We start from the raw sequence: 21,990 nt of genomic DNA, 5'->3' as shown, positions 1-21,990 counted from the left end.
ACGAGCAGAGGTCTGAATCGATTCATGAATTCCACCGATCGATTCAAACTCAAGTGAAGCAATCTAAGCCGTTGATCGTGACGTGATGGTTTCCAACGGATACTTATGAATCGATCCAAATATGACTCCGATCGATTCACGGCGACGGCTACATGAGAAACGACTAGTTTTCTCGACGTTTAAAGGCATGGAAGAAAAAGAAAAGAGACAAGAAAACAAAGAGATACTGTTCCATTGCTCTCCAAGGTCTCAACTCTCTCAAGTGCTCAAGATCTTCAAAAGTGCTCAAGTTCATAATCTCCCTCTCGCTACTTTCTCAAATCTCACTCAGCGAAGAAGAAGCCTTTCTAAAGCCTGTAATCTTTCTTTTCTTCTTCATTGTGGTGAGTGTGATTCTTTACTTTAGAGAGGGAGAGTTGTAACCGTGTAAGGTTTCTCCACCTTCGGTGTGATTCCGAGAAGGAGGGTTTTGATAGTGGAATAGTGTGAGTGGTGTGGATCCTTGGACTAGTCACCTCCTTGGGGAGGTGGATACCAAGTAAATATCCGAGTTAGTATTGCCTTCGAGTTTCCGCTGCGCAAAATCAAGTTGATCAAGAAAACGAAGTGAGTCATTCACCCAGCCCCCCCCCCCCCCTCTAGCTCAACCGATCCTAACAGTTGTTTCTTCCCAAGCTCTATAAAATGGAGTTTGGGATGACTGGCCAAAGTTGACGAAATTAGTAGTGGTTAATCATAATTAGTAGTCAACAAGTGCTTGTATTCCAAGAGATCTTAGTTGGAGTTGTGGTGAAATTTCTCCACCCACAAGGAGACTTGAGATAACCGAAGTTTACCGGGAGCTAATCTACCGAAAGATTGAGAGATCGTCCACCTTACGGATAGTAATGAAGTAGGAGCAAGTTATCTCCAAACCACATAAATGATCGTGTGTCTTGGTTTGCTCTCATGTCTTGCCTTTAGTTTTCATATTTGTACTTGTTTGTTTTTCGCTGTGCACTAACGAATACGTAGAAAGCGATCTACTTGGGATTAACGTCTATTCAACCCCTCTTCTAGCCGGTCATACGATCCCCCAATAATAGAGACCACCATGACCTCCATGGGTTACAATCCCACAACGACCTCCGTGACGTTGTGGAGGTCAACGTAACTTCCATGGGTCACAACAAGGACACCACGAGCGTACGCCGAGCAGGCCGTGATGAGAACACTTCCCGAGTAGGTGGGATGAAAAAAAAAACGTTACTAATAAATAAAATAATACTTAATCAAATTTTAATAAAACTATTATATATATATATATATATATATATATATATATATATATATATATATATATATATATATAATTTATTTTAATTCTTAAAATATATAATAAAATTCTTATTATTTATTTACTAACCATATAAAAATACCATAAGATACCATGATTTCATATATATATATTTAAAATTATTATTATTTTTAAATATTTAAGTTAAAAATGTTATTTAATATATTTTATAAAAAAAAATATTAAAATCATATCGATAATACAATATCAAAGTTATATTATTCCAATCATAAATAAATTAAAATTCTAACACGTCTCGAGATTTTAAATCATAAATATATGATACACGTGAATGCATTATTTCTTATGGGCGGGTCTAAGAAGGTTGAACCCTTATTTCCCATTTTAACTTCAGCATACACAAAGCACATGAATCTATGAAATATGCAAATGAATTACTTGTTGTGGGTCCATTTAATGATTGGTCTTGAGGGTACCTAAGAAGGTTCTCAGCTGCAACCATATATTTTTCTCTCTAGAAATTAGCAACCCAATCATAGAAACATGAGTTTATGCTCTAAAAATACTCATTTTTTTAATAAAATAATATATTTTTAAAAAAAATCTAAGATAAAGTGTTTTTTTACTACACAAATGTAAGATATATTGAAGGAGCTTATTGCAATGGTATAAGTACTTCCATTTCTTACAGATCAAAACCAATCAATACCTTTGCAGGAGAACTTTAACCAGGCTTCAACTGAAGAAATTGGTGAAATGACCAACTTTTGATCTGACAAAAGAAAATTTTGCTTTAACTGCCGCAGTTGAGGCGGAAAACCAACTCAGGGATCAGTAATGTAGTTTTCTGGCTTAAACCACAGCGAGAAATCAATGCCTTTCTTCTTTAGCTCTTCGGTCGCAGGGCCAATCCTCTCCAGGAGCTGCAGTTAAGCATTCAGTCACAGATAAACAACAATATTTACTCGGAAATGAAAGAAAAACTAAAGCAAAATCTATGCAAGCTGGAAAAAGAAACATGTGAAGATCCAACTTTAACTATTGTTCTTGAACACAAGTTAGATAAGCTTCCCCATTATATCCAACACAAGTACAGTAAAACACAAGGTTTCAGTATGAAATTTGCAGCAATGAATGAGGATGAATTAGGTAGAATGAACCTGTTCGTGAACAACACCATTGGATACCAGTACTGATCGATCGAAGACTGTGAACTTTCCTCCATCCATTCGTGTTACAGCTCCTCCAGCTTCTTCAACCATCTGCAGTAGAAAGAATCTTCTAAGCCAATACATAAGAGGATGCTAACAAGCTGAAAAGTTTGCATCAAAAATCAAATTAGACAGAGGAGCTGATAGCAATAGATGATACAAAAATGTAACCTCCTAAATTAAGCAGATTCCTAGTTAATATATTTTTTAGTGGAAAAAAAGAGAAATGACCAGCCGAAAATATACATAAAATTATGTTGTGTTTAATCAATCACATACAACAAGAGTGTTCTCGTGAAGGAGATTAGAAATCATGAAAAAGAGAGGCATAAAATACAAAAGATAAGGACATCATCTACTGGAAAGACACTTTTGGGCCTACAAAAGAGGACTCATGGGCACTCCTGTAAATACTTGAAAACCTTGAGAAATGCCCTCATGGGCATAGTCGAGTTTGTACTTGGGTGGTAGATCATAACATGAAAGCAGTGATTGAATTTGCTAATTGTTGAGAACGCCCTAAATCATAATTCCATTTATTGAATATCTGGATTGGGTAAAATATAATGAAATAATGTAAAAAGTGAAAGATAGTTGCATTGCCCATAATTTGCATAGTTAATGCATCTTAGACAAACAAGATTACCAGGACACCAGCGGCCATGTCCCACGGCTTGAGACGATATTCCCAGTAGGCTTCCACAATGCCGAGGGCAACATGGCACATGTCAACAGAAGCAGCACCTAGTCTCCTTACACCCTATACATTATAAGTGCAACAATGATGGTAAATCAAATAAACATAACTTAGAGGATTAAATTAAATGAAAACACACCCTGCTAACATCAGTAAACTCTTTGAATAAGTTCATGTTGGTTGCCCAGGGATCTTCATGCTCATACCCAAATCCTGTTACCAGGAGAGAACGTTCCACCTAGAGAATAAAATAAATGTCAGCTGAAGATAAGAGTCGAAAAGATAGCATGTCTATTGTCTTTGGACATTCAGGCACAAAATTACTCTCCTTCAGAATTTGTGGTTTTTGTTATGTTATATTCTATATCCACTGAGTATATTAGCAAATAATAGAGTGCTTAATTATACATATCATAACTAAAAACTAATCAGTTCCTGAAATTTTATCAAGAAACAAAATTTAATAGTTTATCTAACATGCAACATAGATTAACAAATTAAAATTGAATCTTGAACTTAGGTATAATTATGGGGATTAGATTTCTAAGTATGCTTTATGGGTATAGCAAAAAAGTAAAACAAACAAAATTAACAGTGCCTAAAACAGCAGCAATCAGCACTGACCCTAGAAAAGTCTATTCATATCTTAGATGATTTTAATATAGGTGGGCCTATGTCATAGAATGGGAATCTGGATCCTGAAGACACAATAAATGATCTTTTCTGATGCTTCCCCTTAGGTGCTCTCCCAGTTGATTCTGGAGTAGACTGCTACTGGGGATCAAATAGGAACCTACAGGTGAAGAATAAATGGAACAGAAGGCAGAGAAAATCCAGGATCAACAATTTCATTGAAGCAAATCAAGAGGGCACCCCCTCTCATTTCTTCCATCCTTTCCTGTTATGCTTGCTTTTCTCAAGATTACCCTTCTCCTTATCTTAGTTCTTGTTCTATTTTTTTTCTTAATTTTTCTTTCCCTCCTTGATTTTATTTTTTCCCCTATTAAATCATAAAAATCATGCATTGGCATGGTGGTCTTCAGTGCCAGATAAGGCTGCACGAATATCCTTTTATGGAAGATCATATCCAGGTTAGGCTGCCAACACAGTGGATAGCAGAAATAGAAGAAAAATTTCTGACCCCCAATTGAACTGGTTAGAAATGTGAAAAATATTTTGAACTAATCTTCTAGACAATGAATTTCAAGGACTATAAACAGCTCTGGTTGTAGAAATCCAACAGCTATAGCAAAAAAGAGAAATGTATGAAGAGGACCATTTACCTTATCAGTCTGACTAGCATGAATCTTTTGTCCATTACAAAAGGCTCCACCACCTTTTAAAGAAAAAAAATATTTTTTTTTTCCTAAATAATCCAGACTATCTTGAAAGAAAACATCCTTGCTATTCATTTTTAAATTGTTACCTGAAGTTGCAGAAAATATGCGAGTGTTCCAACACATTGGCCCACCAACAAACTCAACCTAAGAAAATTGAGGAAGTTCTATTAGATAGAAAGGAAATAAGAATGTCACAATGGCATCATTTTGATGAAAATGCAGGAAACTAATGAAAGTAGAAAGAAACACAGGTACTATGTGTGTCATGTAGGCAAGATGCGCCTGATCATAATTATCCAAGATAATGAAGATATTGATTTTCATCTCATCAGCACTTATTGAGGAGCTACTATTAGTCTTAGAACAGATGTTTGAACATCAATTCCATTGCCAGCCAGAAAACTTTTTCAGATAATAATATGCTTTAATGCAAGTAAAACAAGTACCACAGATGCAGCAGCTGGCTTCCCACGGAACAGTACCCCAACTGATACAGCAAAGCTTGGATATCCATGAGCAAAGTTTGTAGTGCCATCTACATATCAGGTACAAACATCTCAAGACAACTCCAACTTAAGAGTTAAATCCATAAGGAAGAAATGGCATTAAATCGAGACAGTTAGAAGGCAGAAATATGAAACACTCTGTTTATCATACCAGTCCAGTAGTAATATATAATATTTATCCCTTACCTGAGATCTGTGAACATGGTGTTACAATAAACATGGTGATCTCTTATGAATTAATAAGAAAATAACTTGGTAATTGTAACAAAGGATTGTTGTTAGTCTCCAGTAGGAAAATAAAAACTACATGAACTCCCTATTGTTTTGTATAAATTAAAGAAATTGTATATCTCACAAATAGTTGTTTGATTTTAGAAAATAAAAACTATAAGGAGTTTCAATTATTGTGTATAAATTAAAGCTGTATATCTCACACAATGAAAGCTTGTATAGAACATAAATTAGTGCAAACTGTTAAATACTATTTAGATTTTAGATCACAATCTAAACTGATCTCTCATATAAAGAACTATTTGGAAAAAACAATTCCAAGAAAACCAACCTAAGGGATCAATGCACCAAAGGTACTCTGACAAAGAGTCTCCAATAAGGCCACCTTCTTCACCAAGAATAAGATGATCTTCAAAATTCTTATTCACCACTTCAAGGATTACTGATTCACTCTGTTTATCAGTGCTGCAGGAAATTGGACAAGCATGAATGAGCTATGCATGAGCTTTCACGGAACAAAACTAAGATAATTCTGTGCTATACCAATAATATATCATGCAGACTTCCACAAACAATTTCAAAAAGCTCATACAACAAATACATTTGTGATAATATAACTAAGCTTGCATTGTCTATATTACAAATAAATACTAATGACACCAATGCATTACAAAAAAAAGTGTGATTGCAGATTTTTCTTCAAGAAACATCCCCCCTAAGTAGTCCTTCACGCTCAAGAGTAAAGAGTGAAGGTTACAACATAAAAGGAAAGGTTGGTATTAAAAAGACAAGGGAGAGTTGGCAAACTCTATTTAAGACATTACCTAAATTTATGCAAGGTTATATCGTCGGTAATCTTCCAATCTCTTGATTACATCAAATTGAGTTTTTTCCCTATCCTTCTATCTTTTACACCTTCAGCTCTCATCAAGTTAAGAACAATATTAACATCATATCAAAATCAAAATTGTTCCTCTTCAGATTTGCAACCTACAAAAATGTGAAATTGCTAGCATATTTCAATGGTACCTTTGTATTTTGACACAAAAGTATGAAAAAATAAAGACACAATCAGTTACCCTTTATAAAATCATACATCATTGAGCAGCAGGCAAAAGTGTATAACTAATTACTCTTACTCTGTAACTAAGTCTGTCATTCCTTTGTAACTAATGTTGCGAGGCTTATTGACAGCTTCCAACACAACCTTCAAAAAATTAAAGCAGAAAACATTAGAGATGAAATATTGCACAAAGGAGTTAAACCGTAAATTGTGCAATATAACATAGTCAAAATTAGGTTTTGATCTCTTTCTAAAATGACCCTCAACTTAATTTAGCATATGAAAAGCAAACCACATCAAGCTTGTAAGGGTAGCATAGATAGAGTACAAACAAAGACACCTACTTATAAAGTAAGAATAATATGTTATCGGAATCCAAAACAGTGAAAAGTTAGTGATTTGTAATTTGGATGTCAAGATCGAGATTTGCAAAATCCAACACTATAGAATACGAAAAACAGAATCCCAGAAGAATGTAGAAGGAAACAGATAAACAATATCCAATATCCTATACAACTCTTAAGGATATTAAGATATAATCAATATAACATAGTCAAAACTAGGCCTTGATCTCTTTCTAATAAATGGCCATCAACTTAATTTAACATATGAAAAGCAAACCAAATCTAGGTTGTATGGGTAGCATAGATAGAGTAAAAACAACGACAACCATTTGTAAAGTAAGAAAATATGTTATCAGAATCCAGAAACAGTGATAAGTTCGTGATTTGTAATTTGAATGACATGATTGAGATTTGCAAAATCCAACACTATAGAATAGGAAAAACAGAATCCCAGAAGAATGTAGAAGGAAACAAATAAAACAATAGCATAGAAAAGTTTAATAGATACCAGATGGCTAATGATAATTTGTGGGTTCCTCATCCTTGTGAAGAATAAGAAGAAGCAAAGAGCAGAGACTAGGTAGATTAGAGAGGGGGATAAAAACTCTTTCTTTCATCATATTGCAAGAAGAAGAAGCAACAGATCAGTTATTACCATTGCTGGTAAAATCTGACAACTCATGCAGATATTCACAAGGAATTTACATGCTATTTCAAATCATTACCTGGAGTCAAGGATTCTGTCAAAATTGCCAATAAACCTGAAAGCTACTATGCTGAAAATAGTTCCTTAAATTCTCTGGCTGAGCTATTCACAACAACAACAACAACAACAACCAAGCCTTTTCCCACTAGGTGGGGTCGGCTGTATGAATCCTTTTACGCCATTGAGCTCTATCTCCTATTATATCATCATCTATATTTAAATAAATTTTATCTTGTTTTATTGTTGCTAACCAAGTCTTTTTTGGTCTTCCTCTTCCTCGTTTTATATGCATGTTTATCATAGTTTCACATCGCCTAACTGGAGCATTTATTGGTCGTCTAAGTACATGTCCATACCATCTTAAACGTGTCTCTCTGAATTTTTCCTCAATAGATGCAACTCATACTTTCTCTCTAATGCTCTCATTTCTTATTTTGTCCATCCTCGTATGTCCACACATCCACCTTAACATCCTCATCTCTGCAACTCTCATCTTCTGCTCATGTGCTCGAGTCATAGCCCAACATAACATAGCAGGTCTAACTGCGGTTTTATAGAACTTACCTTTAAGTTTAAGAGGTACTTTACGGTCACATAAAACACTTGACGCTCCCCTCCATTTCACCCATCCTGCTTGTATTCTATGTAAGACATCTCTCTCAATCCCTCCATCATTTTGTAAAAATGATCCTAAATATTTAAATCTCTCGGTTCCGGGCAACTCGTCCTCTCCTATCTTAACAATTGTTTCATTACTTCTAATATTGCTAAACTTAAATTCCATATATTCTGTCTTTAATCTACTAAGCTTAAAACCTTTCCCTTCTAGTGTTTCCCTCCAAGATTCTAGCTTAGCATTTACTCCTTCACGTGTCTCATCTACCAAAATAATATCATCTGCAAACAACATGCACCACGGTACTGTGTCTTGAATGTGTGCAGTGAGTTCATCCATAATTAATGTAAAAGATAGGGACTTAGAGCTGATCCTTGATGTAACCCTATCTTTATTGGAAATGCTTCATTACTCCACCAAGTCTTTACTCTGGTCGTTACATCCTCATACATATCCTTAATTAATTTAATATATATTACGCTAACACCTCTCTTTTCTAAAATTCTCCATATAATTTCTCTTGACTCTATCATACGCTTTTTCTAAGTCAATGAATACCATGTGTAGATCTTATTTTTGCTCCCATATTTTTCAATTAATTGTCTAAGAAGATGTATAGCTTCTATTATCGACCTTCCAGGCATGAACCCAAATTGATTTTCTGTCACTGTGGTCTCCTTCCTTAATCTTTTTTCTATTACTTTTTCCCAAAGTTTCATAGTATGACTCATTAGTTTAATACCCCTATAGTTTGCACAATTTTGTACGTCTCCCTTATTCTTATATAAGGGAACTAGAGTACTTATCCTCCATTGATCAGGCATTTTTTTCGTTTTCAATATCATGTTAAATAATTTTGTAAGTCATTCAATACCTTGTTTCCCTAAGCACTTCCATACCTCTATCGGAATATCATCTGGTCCAACGGCTTTTCCATTGTGCATCTCATTTAAAGCTTGTTTTACTTCTGAAGTTTGAATTCTACGATAAAAATTAATATTTCGATGCTCATTTGACCTAATTAAATTACCTAAGTTAAGTTGGTCTCCTAAACCTTCATTAAAAAGTTGATGAAAATACCTCTTCCACCGCTCTTTTATTTCTCCATCGCTTACTAATACCCTATTACATTCATCTTTAATACATTTTATTTGGCTAAGATCTCTTGTTTTTCTTTCTCACTTTAGCTATTCTATAGATGTCTTTTTCCCCTTCTTTTGTATCCAATTTTTGATATAACCGTTCAAAAGTTTCATTTTTTGCTTCACTCACTACTTTCTTAGCTTTTTTCTTGGCTATTGTATATTTTTTTAAATTTTCCTCGTTCTTACAAATATATAATTCCTTATAAGCTATTCGTTTTTCTTTCACTTTCTCTTGTACTTTCTCATTCCACCACCAAGATTCTTTACTTAGTGGTGCATGCCCCTTTGACTCACCGAGGACACTCTTAGCTACTATTTTCAACTTTGATACCATCTTATCCCATGTTGTATTAGAGTCATCGTATATTTCACCTAATGCTTGTACTTCTACCTTCTCTTTAAATATATGTTGTTTCCCATCCTTTAACTTCCACTACTTAATTCTAGGAATTGTATATATTTTCTTTCTATTGATACTATGTTTGAGGCGTATATCCAACACTACTACCCTATGTTGGGTAGTTAAGCTTTCTCCAGGGATGACTTTGCAATCTTTACAAATCTTTCTATCCTTCTTCCTAACCATAAGAAAGTCAATTTGCAATCTATTATTCCCGCTTTTGAATGTGACTAAGTGTTCTTCTCTTTTCTTAAAAAAACGTATTAGCTAATATAAGGTCATATGCTATCGCAAAATCTAATATAGTTTTCCCTTCCTCATTCCTCGTTCCAAACCCATAACTCCCATGCACTCTCTCATATTCCTCATTTTTTACTCCGACATGCCCATTTAGATCACCTCCTATTAAAATCCTTTCATTTGGTGGAATATTTTGTAATATTTCATCTAAGTCCTCCCAAAACCTTAATTTGGTAGCTATTCACATTGGAAGAAATTGGATACACAGTGAAAGCAATGTCTAAACTTAAAACACCAGGTACTGATGGCATAATAATGAATTCATCAGAGCGGCTTGGGGCTAATTTAAGCTGATATTGTTGAATTGTTCAAACAAGTTTATGAACGGAACCTGCAGATCCAGCAACTCAACTGTGCTGATTTGGTCCTCATACCCAAGAAAGAACAACCTAAAGAGCCTTGGGGTATTGTATCATTAAGGTCATTTCAAAAGTTCAGGCAATTAGATTACAATGATTCATGGCACAACTAGTGTCACCTCTTCAATTTGCCTTTTAAGGATCACTTGCTAACTACTACCGAGGGCTAGCAAACATGATGGAGACCTAGTTATGATAAAAAGTTGACTTTGAGAAAGCTTTTGATATGGTTTGTCGAGATAGTTTGCTTCTAGTTATGAAGGTGCAAAATTTTCCACCAAGATGAGTTTACTGGATAGAAATGATTATACAACTGGCCATACTGCTATAATAATAAATGGGAAAGCTGGTACACGGTTTAAAAATAGGAGAGTTCTTCACTAGGGTAAACCATTATCATCTCTTTATTCGTCTTATTGACCGAGGCATTGCAGAAGTCTTTATCTTTAGCCTCAGATACTGGTCTTGTCCAAGATGTATCAATTGCTAAGTCAATTTCTCAAAAACCCCATGCTTATTCAATATGCAAATGATACTAATCTTTAACAAAGCTGATGAGAAAGAGCTGTTGCACACCAAGATTAGTTTGGCTCTTTCCTTATATAGGCAAAGGAAAAGATAGGGGAAAGCATTGATAGAGACTTTTGGAGCTCAGGAACACAACATACACTTGAGATTTCAACTTGGAATCAGGAAATTGAGCAAGAGTTACCAGAAGAACTGAATTCAGAAAGTTTCAGTCAAGTTTAAAGCATGGAAACATATATTCTTATCTGATGTGGGGGAAAGAGAGGAGGGCTTTTTGGGGAGTTCATCACTTCCCCCTTTTGGTCAACATTAGTGACAGCTCACCAGTGGTCCAGTTTTCATCGATTTCAGACAAGATCATTATCTATTAGGGGAAGATTCATTTTAATTAATAATATACTCGGTCACATGACACTATATCAAGCATTTTCATCCTTCCTAAAAAAGTGATTAAAGAGATTGACAAATTAGAAGAAAATTCCTATGAGCTTCTTTGGATACTGATAAAGTCTCCAATTTAGTCAGATGGGATTGGGTAACCAGCACTAAGAAGGCTGGAGGACTAGGTGCCATCAATCTTGAATACCACAATATTTCCATTTTATGCTCTTGGTGGTGTGTTAATTGTCTGAAAAATTTGCACTGGGCTGAGGCAGTGCCAAAACAGAAATTGGTTTACTTATGGAAGAGTTTCTTACAAGCACAGGATTTCTTTAAACCTAGAATCAGATACGAGCTTGGCAATGCTAAACACTAGATTTTGGAAAGATAGATTGCAGATTCTATTCTTGAAGAAGAGCTGCCACTAATGTTTGAAAGGAGCTTGAACAAAGATCTCAGCGAACCAGATCGAATTTATTTGCTGGATTGTGGTTTAAATCTTCCTGGAAATATAGATATTAACTGTTTCTGGAAATAACAAATATTACAGCCACCAATATGCCAATGTGTTTGAATTCTAGCAAAGATGAAGATGTCATTGTTTTGAGATGGAACAAAATTAAATCACTCTGGTGCATTCAGCATATCAAAATATCAAATACAATGTAACAGTAGTAGTGTGATTACACAATCTGCTTTGAACATGGTTAGTGTTGCTTAACAGAGTTCACACCAGGGTATCATCATTGAAGCCCAAGCTTGTGTTCTTTGTCAAAGGGAGAGTGAAAACAGAGATCATTTGTTATATGCTTGTAACAGAGCTCAGATTGGCTTGATTAAGCCTGTGTTATATGCTTGAAGATCATCATATAACAAGCATATAGCAAGCATATAACAGAGTGAAAACAGAGATCAAGCCTGAGTTATATGCTTGAAGATCATCATTGACACAAAAGTTAGTGCAACTTTTCATTGGATATCTTGCATAATACATGTCTTTAATAACTCTTCAATTAACAAATAGATGATACTCCGAGTGCAAGTTGAGCAAGCATGTAAATCTGCAAGCATTTCCAAGTAGGTCTGTTCTTGTATCTAAAATATGGTGGTAAACAATGGACAAGGAGTATTTGAAATTGAGAAAATTTATATTGTCCCTTAGAGTTTGTTGAACTTTTCAATTTTCCCCTTCAAAAATAATATTTTACTACCTTAGATTATAATAGCATACCAAAACACCTACAGGCCTTAATTTTGTTTGTCAAATGCAGTCTACGCTAATTTCTCAACCACATGACCAACATATGAAGGTATATAATAGCATTTTTGTCAATATCATTTCCTTTAGTGTCGAATGAATTAGTCATTCGTCCTCTTTGATAGTGGTGATAGCACGATAGGAGGCAAAGGGTGCAACAACTTAGAGGTTCACCGTCTTTAGGAGGTTGTTCGACTGGCTCATCGATACATCCATAGAGGAGGAAGCACAATGGTCCTTAGAACTGCCAAGATGGATCAAGGATAATAATATCGACAAAACCACCCTCATATACCCTCCCTTGTTCACATAATTGAGAAATTGATGTCCACTGTCATCTAACTAGACAAAATTAAGACTAGGCATGATCTAATATGCTTATATAATCTCTAGGGGTAATGTGCTATTTTAAAAACTCTTAAGGGGTAAAATGAAATAGTCAGCAAACATCACGGGGCAAGATATAATTTTCTCTTGAAATTTTGTGATCTTAAGGCTCTCCTAACCATTTTTATGAAATTCAAATATTTTCATGGAAGTCAAGCATGTCCACAGATTTACAGCTGCAATTTTGTCAGAAAATTGCTTTTATCATCCCACATTCTAAAGAGACCAGCAGTGGCAAGACAATAGAACATGAAAAGCAAAATGAATCTAACTTGGAAAACAGAGATAGATTTGCTAAACATAGACGAAAAGGTCATCAAAAATGCACATTGAAAAAAAAACCCTAATTTTGACAGTTGACGTATGATAGGAACCCGGGGGCCTATCACGTGGAAGAATCGAAAAAGAAAAATGAAAAGGGGATAGGGTGATCGCTTCGAGGGGATCGGCCTCCAATAATCAAATGAAATTGATTAACTAAAAGGGAAATTACTTGTCTTCCAAAATTACATAACGTCTCTTTAAATAGAGACCTAAACTATCTTTTCAAAAGAAAAGGTCTAAAATAAAAATAAAATAAAAATACATTTTCAAGAGAAAATGTCTTATTAAAACTTATCTAGAAGAAAAAAGAAAAAGTCTAAAATTTAAAGGAAATAAAGTTAGAGGATTTATTTGAATAGATCCATTAAAGGATCTTATCATTCCACCGCCCTTCAAAACAACCCTGTCCTCAAGGTTGTTTATCAATAAACTCTGAAAATTTTTCTAGAATGGTATCATATAATTCCCATGTTGCATCATCGATAGATAAATTGTCCCATTGAATTAATAGCTCAACTGTTGCTTGATTGTTCTTCTTCACGAGTCTTCTTTCTAAAATAGTATAAGGTTGAAATTTAACTTCACCATCTAAATTCACTTCAGGAAGGTGTTGTTGAGGAGTAAATTTATCACCTAGTTTCTTCTTTAAACAAGACACGTGAAATACAGGGTGTATTTTAGAATCTTATGGAAACTCCAAGCGATAAGCAACAGGTCTTTTCACAAAAAGAGAATGCTCACATAAAAGAGTGAGTACTTTATAAAGGCGATGCAAATGATCTTCGAATGATGAACTATAAACAAGGATATCATCAAAGAAAATCAAAACAAACTTACGGAGATAAGGCCTGAAGATATAGTTCATCAAACTTTGGAATGTAGAAAGTGCATTAGTTAAACCGAAAGACGTGACTAAAAATTCATAATGACCATCATGAGTCCGAAAGGTTATTTTTGGAATGTCCGGCTGATAGATCCTTATCTGATAAACGCCTGAGCGAAGATCCAATTTTGAGAAGAATGAGGAACCTCCTAATTCATCAAGTAATTTATCAATGATGGGGATGGGGTACTTATCTTTCACTATAATTTTATTGAGTGCCCGATAATCTACACACATTCGCCAACTTCCGTCTTTCTTTCGCACAAGGGAGAAGAATACGGGCTTACACTTGGGCGAACAATACCAGCTTGAAGCATCTCTTGTACAATCTTCTCAATTACCTCATTCTCTATGTAAGGGTAGCGATAAGGCGTAACATATGCTGGTGCACTCCCGGTATTAGAGGTATACGATGATCATGTGAACGTGATGGAGGAAATCCCTTTGGCTCAGCAAATATCATAGAAAATTTTGGAAGAAGTGCCTCTAATTCTAGAGGGGTATATGAGATATCTTTAGGATCCTTTTTGATGGAGAGTTGCATGAGAAAAATAGAGCAATCTTTCTTTAATAATCGCTCTGCCTGATAACTACTGATTGATGTGATAGTATCTTGTCTCTTGCCTCTTGCCTCTGATGCAAACTTCTTTTCCTTGATCTTGGAAGCGCATTGTTAGTTGAGAGAAATTCCATATTATGTCTCCTAATGTTCTCAACCATTGTGCTCCAAGTATAACATCACATCCATCCAGGGGTAGAAGAAAGAGATCTATGATTAATTCATAATTTGGTAAGAAAACTTTAATACCTTCGCATTTTCCTAGACTTGTAAGTGATCTTCCATCTGCCACTTTAACATCAAATGTAGATGCTCGCTCTATTTTTTGTTTAAGCCTTCTTGCTAAGGTTGAGTCTAGAAAATTGTTGGTGCTTCCTGAATCTATAAGTATCATTATTGGTTGCTTTTTAATGAATCCTTTTACCTTCATTGTTTGCAGAGTTTGTAGTCCTTCTAAGGCATGTACTGATATTGCCATAGAGTCATCTTGTACTTCGTTGATATTATCTTGTGTTTCACCTTCATCGAAATCATCTTCTTCCTCAGAGCTCTATTGGTTCAATCATTAGTATCCTCTTTTGCTTGCATTGATGACCACGGTGCCACTTTTCATCGCAATGCCAGCATAATCCCTTTGCCATCCTTTCCTTAATCTCTTCTTTTGTCAATCTACGGGGTGTTGAATAATGTGATGGGTTTTCATGAATTACTTTGTTATTTCTTCTTCCTTCCTCATTGATCTTCTCTTCTTATAGTCGTGCAAAGGATAAGGCAGCCTTCATGGTGCGGGGTTCATTCATTTTTACTTCTTGTCGTATATCAAGGCGAAGTCCTTCAATAAAAGTGCCCAGTAGTTGCTTTTCTGACCAATCACGAGTTCGATTAGAGAGTCGCTCAAATCATCCTTGGTACTCTAGTACAGTTGAAGTCTGTCGAATTTTGGCCAATTCTCCATCAACATTCTCATAACCGGAGGGACCAAATCGATTGATGAGTTCTTCTTTGAATTCCTCCTATTTTGGAGGCCCATGACATGCTCAAGCCAGTCATACCATTGGATGGCATCGCCTTTGAAGTTTATAGATGTTAGTTCTACCTTTGCATTGTCCGATGTACTGTGGAAGCGAAAATATCTTTCATCCCTTGAAATCCATCCAATCGGATCGTTGCTCTCCCAGCGAGGAAATTTCACCTTCATACGTGGATAGTTGTGCTCTCGATCTTCATTTGAATTTGCTCCTTGGTCATATTGTTGTTGTCGAGACTGCTGATTTATTCCCCTTTTGATTAGTATGCTTAAGCTAGAATCTGCTTCTAAACGATCCTTCAATTCTTGCACTATTGTGACCAATGATGTCATAGTTTTTTCAAGTTTATCCATCCTTGTCTCGTGCTTAGCTTTAAATTCCAGAGCCCATTTGGCGTCAGGATGAGATCCTCCGGTCATCATGTCAGAGTGAATTTCCTTCTCTTGAAGTCGAGTTAAGACCATGCGTTTATTGAAGTTGTTGCGAGATAATATAGGGCGAAGATGAAGTGAACTGCTCTGATACCAAGTTGATAGGAACCCGGGGGTCTATCACGTGGAAGAATCGAAAAAGAAAAATGAAAAGGGGGATAGAGTGATCGCTTCGAGGGATCGACCTCCAATAATCAAATGAAATTGATTAACTAAAAGGGAAATTACTTATCTTCCAAAATTACATAACTTCTCTTTAAATAGAGACCTAAACTATCTTTTCAAAAGAAAAAGGTCTAAAATAAAAATAAAATAAAAATATATTTTCAAGAGAAAATGTCTTATTAAAACTTATCTAGAAGAAAAAAGAAAAAGTCTAAAATTTAAAGGAAATAAAGTTAAAGGATTTAATAAATCCATTAAAGGATTTACTTATCTAACCCATGTACGCAGCTCCAGTTACAAACGTATAATGTAACTCACAGCGTACAAGATGATGTTGTAAAGTCGTCAATGGAAGGGGATAATCATGACTGAGAATCTCCAACTCTAAACAAAAGAGAAAGGCAAGAGACACAAACTTGCACTTGGATTACCAAAAGATAGCAAATTAAATTTTATGAGAACCTCGGCGCCGGCTTGCGCAGCGGTCTCGACGACCTTGAGCAGCTCCGCTGGGGGGATCGAGCCTGTTGATTCCGCCGATATTTTAGGGAATCGTCTCTCGGTAGGGGATACGGAGAGAGCCGCGCGGGTGCGGAATCCCAGCGCGTGCTTGGTAGTCAAATTGGGCGAGAAAGATTTGCGTATCGCCGGAATCCTCAGCCTCGGCGAGAAGAGGGAAGAGGAGAGGAGAGCTCGACCCATCGTTTCCACAGAGAGAGAGGAGATGCTTGGGTTCGCAGTAGTTAACGAAGAGATGCCGTCGCAGGATGGAAATCGATGGGCCAAATTAAGGAAAAATCAAGGGGGAAATCACAAATGGGAACAATTGCAGATGTACCCTCTCTTAATTTACTAATTCTTAAAACCTCTACGAAAGTTTAATATTTTTTAAAAAATACCTTATCATTTTATTAAATATTAAATAACCTTTACTAAACTATTTAATGAATATCAATTTTTTTACCAAACCATTTTTTATTTTACCCTTAATCAATCGACTAATAAAAAAATTTATCAAATTGATTTCTATTTGAAAATTAATCAATTGATTTTTAATACCAGTCAAATTAATTTCTCTATGTACCAAAATTTTGAGAAAAATAGTCAATTGAAAATAAAAATCAGTCAAATCGAGTTGTTTTTGTATCAAAGTCGATTTTAGACAAAATCTGTTGATGGATCAAAAAACCTTGGATTGATATGAAATTAATTTCTATATTCGGCTAGTTCTCCAGATTATATTCATGCTCTCAAATATTAATTTGACTCAATATATTAGGAGCAGTGATATTTTGAACATGAATATATTAAAACAAAATTCAATTCTTAGTCTATCATCTGTTTTTTTGAGCAAACTAGTTGATGGGCCAAACATTGACATAAAACTAGTTCTTATATATTTAGCTAGTTCTCCTGATTATATCTATCTCCCTAACATGAATTTGACTTTATATTGAGAGTAGTGATTTTTTTAGCATGAATATGTTCAAAAACTTCAATTCATAATTAAAAAATCATTGTTCTCAATATATTGAGTCAAATTAATGTTTGAGAGCATAGATATAATCAAGAGAAATAGACGAACACATAGGAGTTAGTTTCATGTCAATTTAAGATTGTTTAGTCCATCAGCCGATTTTAGGTCAATATCAACTAATGGATTAAACATCCTTGGATTGACATAAAACTAGTTTTTATGTGTTTGGCTAGTTCTCATGATTATATCCATCCCTTCAAATATTAATTTGACCTAATATATTAAGAGCAGTGATTTTTTTTAACATGAATGTGTTCAAAAAAATCTAATTCGTATTCAAAAAATTACTGTTTACAATATATTTGATCAAATTAATGTTTTAGGGTATGAATATAATTAAGAGAACTAGTTAAACACAAAGGAGGTAGTTTCTTGTCAATCCGAGATTGTTTGGTCAATCAGTCGATTTTTCTTAAAACCAGCTGAGGGACCAAACACCCTCGGATTGACATAAAACTAGTTCTTATATGTTCGGCTAATTCTCTTGATCATAACCATGACTTTAAATATCAATTTGACTCAATATATTAAGAGCAATGATTTTTTGTAATACAAATGTATTTGAAAATTTTAATTTCTATTCAAAAAATTACCGCTCTCAATATATTGAGTCAAATTTATGTTTGAAGACATGAATATAATCAGGAGAAGTAAATGAACATAAGAAACTAGTTTCATATCAATCTAAAAACATTTGATCCAACTGGTTGATGGACCAAATATTTTCAGATTGACATGAAACTAGTTCTTATGTGTTCGGCTAGTTCTCCTGATTATATACATACTCTCAAATATCAATTTAACTCAAGATATTAAATCATTGTTATCAATATATTGAGTTAAATTAATATTTAAGGGCATGAATATAATCAAAGGAACTAGCAATTCGATGACATTTAGTCTATCAACCAGTTTTGCCCAAAACTGACTCATGGACCACAAATTAAAATTTTCAAATATATTTATGTTTAAAAAATCACTATTTTCAATATATTGAGTTAAATTGATGTTTGATGGCATGAATATAATTAGAAGAACTAGCCGAACATATAGAAACTAGTTTCATGTCAATCCGAAATCGTTTAGTCTATCAACCAATTTTGTCCAAAATAGACTTTGATACGTAAGCAAATTGATTTGATTGATTTTCATTGTTAGTCGATTGATTTGCTCGAAACTTGAGCATAGAGAAAAATCGATTCGACTTATCTTAAAAATCAGTCAACTGATTTATTAAACAGAAATTGATTCGACTGATTTTTTTATTAGTCGATTGATTAAGGGTAAAATGAAAAATGAGTATATGATTTGGTAATTTTAAAACTAACTTACTCGATTTGATGCTTTTAAAAACTTAGTTACATGATTTGATAAAAAGCTGAATATTGAAAGATAGTTTAACATTAATAAATGTTTATGGAACATTTTGGAAATGATGTAGTTCTTGTTGGTACAAATTGAACCGATGTTCAAAGAGTGAACTAAGAGGCGAGGTAGAGGAGCGGAACCCTAGCGAGTGTCGTCACTAAATATGCATAATGGTGGGTTGTTGGAGAGTTTCCTGCAGCAGAAGTCCGGTCTAAGGTGGAGTCTCATTTGGTTCCGAGAAGATCTCAATAAAGGCGCCGATGGTGGGAAAACGTTCTAAGCAGATCCTACATAAGAGAGGACTCCTCGTTGCAAGACCCTATATGAAAGGGAGGCAACTACAAGTAGTTCATTGTCGCAGTAGTAGATGAAAGAATTATAATTGAAATCTACTATACAAAATAATAAATCATACCTCATTGTGGTGAAATTCGAAGGAAGGGAAAAAAACGCTAGATGGAGGAATTCGTCTCTTGCCGTCTGCAAGAAGGTTACAGTGACGAACGCTTCTCGACGATTCCACAAACCAAATCTCGTCGCCTAATGGATGTTCTTCTTCTCTCTTTTCTTTCCTTTTTCTTTTTTCTTTCTCGATGAAAGACTTAGATGCATTATATAATGGGAATACCAAGGGGTATATTAGTAAATTACCTTGTGGAAATATGGACAACATGGGCATCATGGGTAACTCACGTTCCCACATTCCCATTACTAGCATCTTCTACTCATCCAAGTTAGGCCATGAAGACCAAATTAGAGTCAAGTCACAAAGACTAAATAAGTCACATAGAGTATATAAGAGTTTAGTCATAAGAGTATATTAGAACATCCAATCCATACTTTGAGAAAATGGTTTGTGCGGCAGCAAGCACAATGAGCGATAGTTGCTAAGAAGTTTGTTATAGCTTATATAGTCACTCTCAGAGTGATTAATACTAATAAAGTTGTTACACTTTATTTAACCACTCTTCCAAATGAATTAGAGACATACTCATTATGGCACATAACCTCTTTCTTGGTCGTACATATCCGTTTATCTAGAAAACATTCAATCTCCCAGTGGCACATAGTCATTATCTTGGAGATATTCATGTATTGTTATTTATCCAGATTAAATAATCTTCATTTATATTAATATAAATATTTCTAATCCCTTATAATGAATATTATGTCAAGAGCATGTTCCATATTCAATATTCACAATCATTTCTATATATAACAGAAATGTGTTGACTAGTTAATAACATCAAAAGATGTGAATCTATTTAATCTTCCTTTTTAGCTAGAATCTATTCACTCTAATCAATCGCTTTCCTAGTTATTCTTCATAGACCGAATCATCCATAGCAATAGGATACCTGCTAAAGTAGCAGTCACTAATTAAAATTTCAAGTAAATAGCTAAATAGTCACTTAGGGCAAAACTGAGATTAACTTATAATCTCAAAGGTCTTATATAGTATAGAAACAACGATCTATTCTCCTACTATCTTTATTGTTGTAATAACACATGCGGTATGAATCACATACTACGATGTTATTTCCTTTACTAAAAAGAGCACATGTTTTTCTTAAATTTAACATCGTACAGATTTTAATCTAGACATACCTAATGTATAATCCTGAATCAACATATGAATTTCAATCTGGTCTTCAACAGATTTAGTAAATGGTGGGTTCATTTACTTTAGTCATTATTCAACATAAATGATCTCATCTTAATAAAATCATCAAGGCGACCTTTACTTATAGATCTGTCTCTGTTTACAGCTACATAAGATGTTTCATAAGTAATAGTCTTACCTCTATTTATACTTAACAAACAGAGATGATTGTCCATGTGAGTAGACCAATCTATACCTGCCACATGCTCACTGAGATCTTATATGAATGTAACAAAATTATATACACTAAATAAATTATGACAAATCACACAATCAAATCACAATATCTGATTGTTATTATAATATTGTTACATTCTACGAAGTCCCAATAACTTTATATGTTCTTTAAATAACTCTTTAGTCATTGACTTAGTAAAAGGATCTGCAAACATAGTATGTATAGGGACATACTTAAGAATTACTTTTCTTTTAGCCACAATATCCTTCATAAAGTTATATTTTGTAGCTATATGTTTGCCTTTGCTGTGATAATTGGGATCCTTAGAAAAAGTTATTGAAGCTTGACTGTCATAGTAGATAGTTATTGGACTCCTACTGTCCTCAGCAATCTTTAGATTCTTCAGGAACTTTCTCAACCAGACTGCTTCTTGCACAGTCACAAAACATGCCACATATTCAGCTTCCATAGTTGACAAAGCTACACAAGCTTATATCTATTGGATCGCGACGGCCGGCTAGAAGGGGGATTGAATAGTCTGAAAATAAAAAATGCAAACCCTTCTCGAACTCTTAAACTAACACTTGTAAAATAATGAAAACATAAAGTAAATCAGAAAAGACGAGGCACACCGGATTTGACTTGGTTAAAACGGGGAGGTTGTTAATCCAAGGAAGATGATCGCACTACTATCTCCTTCAGGCGGAGAATCCTCTTACAGTAATGAAGCGCACAAAAAGATGCTAAACTACAGACGAAGTACAAGTGTTGAAAGAATTTCTTGAGTTTTGATTGATGAAAAGCTTCTGGACCAAGACAATATTTATAGCCTTGGTCGGGGCGCCCTGAGGGTTCCGGGTGCCCTGGGGGAGATAAACTTTATCCCCCAACGTTCAGATCGAGTCAAAACTCGATCCTATGAAAAAGTCAACTCCGGGCGCCCGGAAGGGTTCCGGGCGCCCCGGAGGGGTCCGGGCGCCCTGGAGGGGTCCGAGCGCTCCGGACAGCTCCGGGCGCCCCGGTTAGAAAAGTCAACCCCGTTGACTTTTTCCAGCCCGGGTCTTCTACTCCAGCTCCGTTCGCCT

General features: G+C 34.9%; 1 protein-coding gene across 1 annotated transcript; it reads right to left on the bottom strand.

Moving 5' to 3' along the window:
- Positions 1 to 1,902: 1,902 nt before the first annotated feature.
- On the bottom strand, positions 1,903 to 16,922 carry LOC122040954 (phosphatase IMPL1, chloroplastic-like). The gene is made up of 10 exons (XM_042600445.1): positions 16,622 to 16,922; positions 6,422 to 6,489; positions 5,614 to 5,747; positions 4,992 to 5,080; positions 4,632 to 4,689; positions 4,489 to 4,541; positions 3,345 to 3,443; positions 3,155 to 3,268; positions 2,458 to 2,559; positions 1,903 to 2,220 (listed from the first exon to the last, which is right to left on the bottom strand). The coding sequence occupies exons 1-10, from the start codon at positions 16,859 to 16,861 to the stop codon at positions 2,122 to 2,124; spliced, it is 1,056 nt and encodes a 351-aa protein (XP_042456379.1). The 5' UTR covers positions 16,862 to 16,922; the 3' UTR covers positions 1,903 to 2,121.
- Between the last annotated feature and the right edge of the window lie 5,068 nt (positions 16,923 to 21,990).

This window comes from Zingiber officinale, chromosome 2A, assembly GCF_018446385.1.
Source record: "Zingiber officinale cultivar Zhangliang chromosome 2A, Zo_v1.1, whole genome shotgun sequence".
Lineage (NCBI taxonomy): Eukaryota > Viridiplantae > Streptophyta > Magnoliopsida > Zingiberales > Zingiberaceae > Zingiber > Zingiber officinale.
This window is presented reverse-complemented; position numbering and strand designations above follow the sequence as displayed.

Excerpts from the sequence above, each read along its gene's own strand:
- LOC122040954 (XM_042600445.1), bottom strand. The coding sequence starts at position 16,861 with ATGGGTCGAGCTCTCCTCTCCTCTTCCCTCTTCTCGCCGAGGCTGAGG. Across the intron at positions 2,560-3,154 it reads ACATGGCCGCTGGTGTCCTG|ATGGTTGAAGAAGCTGGAGG; the intron begins GTAATCTTGTTT and ends TTTCTACTGCAG. Across the intron at positions 2,221-2,457 it reads ATGGTGTTGTTCACGAACAG|CTCCTGGAGAGGATTGGCCC; the intron begins GTTCATTCTACC and ends GCTTAACTGCAG.